This window comes from Pundamilia nyererei, unplaced genomic scaffold, assembly GCF_000239375.1.
Source record: "Pundamilia nyererei isolate P.nyererei 1_Seehausen unplaced genomic scaffold, PunNye1.0 scaffold00036, whole genome shotgun sequence".
NCBI classification, from domain to species: Eukaryota; Metazoa; Chordata; class Actinopteri; order Cichliformes; family Cichlidae; genus Pundamilia; species Pundamilia nyererei.
In genome coordinates, this window is record NW_005187437.1 from 149,297 (window position 1) to 155,280 (window position 5,984).

The following is a 5,984-nucleotide window of genomic DNA, read 5'->3' on the forward strand; positions in this document are numbered from 1 at the left end:
TTAATTGGAAAAATATTAAAAAGTATAAACAGAAATACTTACCTGTATTCATATTTCACAGTCTGATGTGCTCAGGAGGAAATCAGCTTTCAGGCTGTCACAGACATAAACCATATAAAAAATAAACTTTAAAAAACAGTCAACTTCATGATTTTGTATGATAATATGTATGACCGGAAACAACGGTATAAAGTCGACAGAAAAGGTCGTCTTTCTACATCTATAAGTTTCATTTTTATTTGCCAGTGAGATATCTGAATGTAAAGCGGACTGCATTTTTATCAGTGGTGTTCAGACCATTTTGTTTCTATTTATTTCTGTGAATGAATACTTGGAGTAATTTCTTTTTTCTTTTTTAAAATTTATTACTCGTGTTAAAATTCGGGGAAACGTTCATGTTGTAATTTCTTAAGCAGACGATTTACTTCTAAATTTAATTAAAAATTCAGAATCAGAACTACAGCAAAAGTTACTCCATATTACTGAGACTTAGCCAGCCACGTGAAATTCATTACGCTGTCCAGGCTTAATAGGCATAGACTAATATTAATCCCACAAACTGTTACAGCAGCACAAAGGTCTGGACGTAAAATTAAATTACATTACATTACATTAAATAGGTAAAAAATAATAAATGAGGAAAAATAGTGAAAACGCCAAAAGACTCATGGTTACTACATGCAGTAAAAGACACTATGTCACAGATTTTTTTATATGCACATAAAGTACATATAATGAATATTAATAAAGGTAACATGCTAGACTCTAAAGCGGTGCACCTGTTTGATCGCATTGTAGCTAGCTGCTAGTTTGTTACAGTAATGAGCATCAGGAGCCTGGAGAGTGCTGTTCAGTAACTCAGTCTCCTCTAGCTCAAAGGAACCACCGTCATTCATTCTTTCACTTTCTTGGTGAATTTAGCCTCTGCGACAAAACTTCGAAACGCACAAATTTCAATCGACTAACCATTGAAAAAACACTGTATCCACGACCACGTCTTCCCGTTGGAGCAGCTACTCAGTTGCTACAACAGACAGACGGACAAAAAGAAACTCGGAAGCATATGCATCAGAGAAGTCTCGGGACATTTTCGCCCCGAGCTTAATCCACTAGGCTGTCTGCAAATACCTTCTCCTGCTGGACGATTTACACCCTTTATCAACTATAACCAATTTTAATGTATTACACATTTTAAATACATAAAGTCGGCGTTTAATAGGTAAACTAGAAAGTCTGGGTGAAAACAAAGCAATCAGGCAGTTACACATTTCTACATTGTTTGCCTGACAGACCAAACGCAGGCGTTAAAACAAGCGCGCACAATGTGGTACATTCAAGATGAGCAAATGTGTTGTTACGTTCCACTATTTTGCAACATATTCTGCTATGTGCAATCCAGATGTTGTGTTATAATAGAGCAGGGTAGCTACGTGGTATATGTGTCCTAGTGAAGGTTATGTTATCAACTATAATCGTAATGAACGAAAGTTGCCAAGATGAATGCGTCATGGACGCTGTTCCGGAAGATGTCAGCGAGAGAAGGTGTGTTTCCGGAAGACGTGGCTGTTGCTGCAGTGGCAGCTGTCATCCAAAATTATTCTGAGAAGAGCTTTTTTGTTCTGCTTCTGTCTCATCCAGCTACATTATCAAGATGATTTCTCTAACGGACTCCCAAAGTAAGAGCTGTGTTTTTGAGTGTATCCGTAGGTTCCTGCTGTCTGAGCTAACCCTAGTTTGAGCTGCAGTGCTCAAAGTGCTAACTAGCACTGTCAGTACAAGAAAGTTACCTTTCATTTTTCTCTCATGACATTCAGTGGCACAAATAGCCAGCAGCTTCCCCCCCGATAATATCCGCTGTAGCCACTAGAACGACCAGAGTTACGTGCAAGTACATTTTAAGCGCTCTGACAACTTTACCATTCAGCGTGAGCAGCGGAGCTCCTTTGGAAGCCCTGCTGTGATTCTTATTGTGGATATTTCTGCCATCCTTGTTTGCATATGTGTTATTGGAGTACTTCCGTGTGCTTTAATTTGAAATAAGTCTGTTAGAGTTATGACTATGTGCAGGATTACATTCTGACATGCAGAGCATAGCTTCTGTCAATGTGTCCGTAACGAGATGTAAACCAATTGGTTTGCTTTCGACGTAGAAAAACGTGTAACAAAATATTATCTCTTCATGTTATCTTAAGATTTAAATGTCAGACTCTGATGGTTTGTGTGTCCTTCAGAGATTGGAATGGGATTAACAGGCTTCGGCGTGTTTTTCCTCTTCTTCGGGATGATCCTGTTCTTTGACAAAGCACTTCTGGCTATTGGAAATGTGAGTAACCTGTTGTTGTTGTTCCAAAGGATGTCTAAAAGTGCAACTTCTGATTACGCAGATGCATTACTGTGTGACACGTGACAATTATTATTAATTATAATCTGTTAGTGTGATCCAGCTGTGTTTAGTTTCACATAAACATAGCAACAGCATCATTAATAGCATCAAAGTGCCTCACTTTCTCAGCAGTGTCACATTTGCATTATTTCAGTTACACGGGAAATATAACTAAAATAAAACGTCTCAGTTATGAACCTGCAGGCCACTCTTCTGTGGAACCAGCTCCTAGTTTGGATTTGGGAGACAGACAACCTCTCTATGTATATTAGGCTGAAAACTTTAGTCTCTGATAAACAGCATAGTTAGGGCTGGATCAGGTGACCATAAATCTTTGAGGCTCCCCATGATGCACTGAGTGCTTCTTCTTCACTCGCCTTTTTTTTTTAGGTCCATTTAGTTATTAGTTATTAAAATCTGACTTTCTTCCACAGCATGTCTTCCTCCTCTCATCCCCAAACAGTCGCAGCAGATGGCCGCCCCTCCCTGCTGGGGGTTTCTTCCTGTTCCCAGGCAAATTTTCCTTCCCACTGTCACCAAAGTGCTTGCTCATAGGGGTCATCTGATTGTTGGGGCTTGTCTGTATCATTGTAGGGTCTTAACCTTATGGTATAGAGCACCCTAAAGTAACTCTTGTGTGATATGGCACTATATATACATAAAATTAAATTGAATTGAATCCAAAATCCCTCATAGATATTCAGCTGACTGCAATTATGATTCACGTGATTTTAACACATATAAACCTTCCAGTGAGCCCAATCATCCCATGAAAGAGGGTAATGTTATCATGAAAAAGACCATCCCCATCTGGACAATAATGTTTCATGTCACAGGATTGCTATTACTGCTAAACATAAGAGAAGCACTCAATCACCTCACCATAGAGGTCAAAGGTTCAAACATGATCTCTTGGTTTTTTTTTAGCTGTTGAAAATGTATTCACTTCTGCGTGTCTCACTTTTTGCGATGCTGACGGCCTCTATTTGCTTACATCTTTATAGTGCTCTGAATATCCACTGTAACACTAATATCAATATCTGTCGTCATAGAACTAATGATGGACTATTATTGGAAGAGCTGCTCTTTGCCTTTGCTACCAAACTAAATCAGTTATGTGCCAGACTGCAATTCATACTTTCTAATCTATTTAATGACATATTTCCCATAGATCTGAATGTAAATGGCAGTTAGGCAGTGTACGGATACACTGTCCAGTTGAGCAGTCTTTGTGACAGAGGGTCCTGCCACATGGGCTGCAGCAATAAAGCATCTTTTAAGATGCTTTATTGCTGCAGGTCTCTTAGACCTTTTCTTCCTGCTAACGTGAAACAAATTCAGAATAAACAGGACCTGCTTGGAATTTTTTATACATCATGCCGGGAGTATTGCTTGAAGGCTTTTACTCTAACACTGGATAGATGGACTTGACACGTTCAAAATCATGACATTCATCATTTTTGTCGTTAGCAATATGGCTGCTTGTAAAAAGGATTGCATTTTGGATTTTTCTATAATGTGCACAGGGTTAAAAATGTTCCTTCTAATATTCTCTGTAAGCACAGAAAATATACCCTACCAGTCAAAACGTTTAGAACAACAACATTCCAGTTATTTATTGGAATTCAAGTCGTTCGAGGTACAAAGGTAAGTTATGAACTGCCAGGTTAAAAAAAAAAAAAAAAAAAGCTAAGGTTACCCAAAACTGAAAAAGTAATGCACATTTCAGAATTGCAGATGGCATTTTTCAGGAAACAGAAAATGGGTTAACAATTTAAAGCTGTTCAGATCAAGCCTTGAAAGCTGGTGCTACTAATTCCTACAGGTGTTCCAACTTTTCTAGATCACTCACAGCACCCTCTGTCTGCATAAAAGCAGTGTTGGAGTGTGTTGCTACAAAAATGGTGAGGAAAAAGGCAATTAACAATGGAAGAGAGACAGACCATCATAAAATTTAGGTCTTTCCTACAGAGAAATTGCAAAGAAAGTCAAGGTGTCAGTGAGTATAGTTTCAAAAAGACATCAAAAGACACTCAGAAACAAACTCTAACAGGAAGAGGTCTGGCAGACCCAAAACTGAATCAGAGGACAAGTTTCTTAACCGCTTGCATGCATTTGGTTTGTGGCAACTCTACTGGCTACACAATTATCATTTAAAACCAATAAAATTAAACTCCAGTGTTTTTTCTTTCATCCATACTAGTGCAAATAATTGCTTTCTTTCAGTCTGTTTGGATGCTATTTATATGATGCCGATGACAACACTGGATACTTGATTGCGTGTGCTTGCAGTTTTGAACCCTTCTCTAATATGTTTCCACTCTTTTTTTTGTCTCTGCAGATTCTCTTTGTTGCTGGACTCTCCTTTGTCATCGGCCTTGAGAGGACCTTCCGCTTCTTTTTCCAGAAGCACAAGATGAAGGCCACCAGTTTCTTCCTGGGAGGAGTGTTTGTGGTGTTGATTGGCTGGCCCATTATTGGAGTTTTGCTCGAGATCTATGGTTTTTTTCTCTTATTCAGGTAAGATGAATACAAAAGGCACACAACAGATTCAGTAGACTGACAGTTATCTTGTTTAAAGAGCCCACGAAACACTGAAACCTGAGATACAGTAAACTTATTCTTTACATGAAAGAAGCAGGATGGCTTGAGAGATCTGATTGAAACTTGGGCTCAGTCCTGAAAAGCCCTAAATTTTATATATTAAATTGCACTTTGGAAAGCACTGTTTTCATCAAAGTTGCAGTGTGTTTAAAGACTTAAAGTGGACATGAAACACTACATGGAGTACTATGCTTTAAAAAACTGCCATGGATTTCGCACTGTCTGTCTTATTTCTGGATTTAAGAAATAACTGCTCAAAGTCTTTAAAACAAGTTTAGCACCATCCTGAGTCTGCACAGAACATGACATCACCGGGTTGGGTTGATTAATTGTGGTCTATAGACTTACTGTCACGATCAGGCGAGCCATTTATTATGGTTGACAACAAAGCATGAACATTAAAAAAAAATACACTGTAAAAGCTAAATTCCTAACAAACTGAAAACCTGGAGACACTTTGGAAATATTGAGAGAACGAGGAGACGCGAGGGAGCATTAACAGACGCAGCCAACTGTTGTTGCAATTTGGCACTATATACATGAAATTGAATTAAATATCCTAGGAGCCACACATAGGCGAGCAGTCTGAGAGTGAAGAGCTCTGTTGGGTTAATATGGTACTTTGAGATCATTAAGATAAGATGGAGACTGAATATTCAAGAGCTTGTATGTGGTGAGAAGGATTTTAAATTCGATTCTGGATTTATCAGGGAACCAGTGATAAGAAGCCAATACAGGAGAAATTTGCTCTCTTTCTAGTCCCTGTCAGTATTTTCACTGTAGCATTTTGGTTCAACTGAAGCTTTTCAGTTCAGGAGTTTTTAGGATAGTGCTAATATGTGGTAGATATCATTTTAGCCAGTGTTGTTTAGAAAATGTTTTCAAAATAGACTTGACAAGGGAAAGTCTGTCAATTCCAAAATTATCACCGGATAATTAAGATGGAACCAAGAGATGCAGATAATGCTTAAAGACGAAGACCAAGCCCAGTTCTGAG

General features: G+C 38.5%; 2 protein-coding genes across 2 annotated transcripts in view; one reads left to right on the plus strand and one right to left on the minus strand.

Annotated features, from left to right (window-relative positions):
- Positions 1-1,132, minus strand: part of recql (RecQ helicase-like) — a 22,706-nt gene extending 21,574 nt beyond the window's left edge. The window contains exons 1-2 of the mRNA XM_005730176.2: positions 967-1,132; positions 43-94 (exon numbers count right to left, since the gene is read on the minus strand). Coding sequence (XP_005730233.1) covers positions 43-52 — 10 coding nt within the window. The 5' untranslated portion in view covers positions 53-94; positions 967-1,132. The remainder of the gene's footprint in view (positions 1-42; positions 95-966) is intronic.
- A 232-nt stretch (positions 1,133-1,364) lies between these two features.
- Positions 1,365-5,984, plus strand: part of golt1ba (golgi transport 1Ba) — an 8,205-nt gene continuing 3,585 nt past the window's right edge. The window contains exons 1-3 of the mRNA XM_005730177.2: positions 1,365-1,676; positions 2,232-2,323; positions 4,725-4,903. Of these exons, the coding sequence (XP_005730234.1) occupies positions 1,652-1,676; positions 2,232-2,323; positions 4,725-4,903 (296 nt within the window). The 5' untranslated portion in view covers positions 1,365-1,651. The remainder of the gene's footprint in view (positions 1,677-2,231; positions 2,324-4,724; positions 4,904-5,984) is intronic.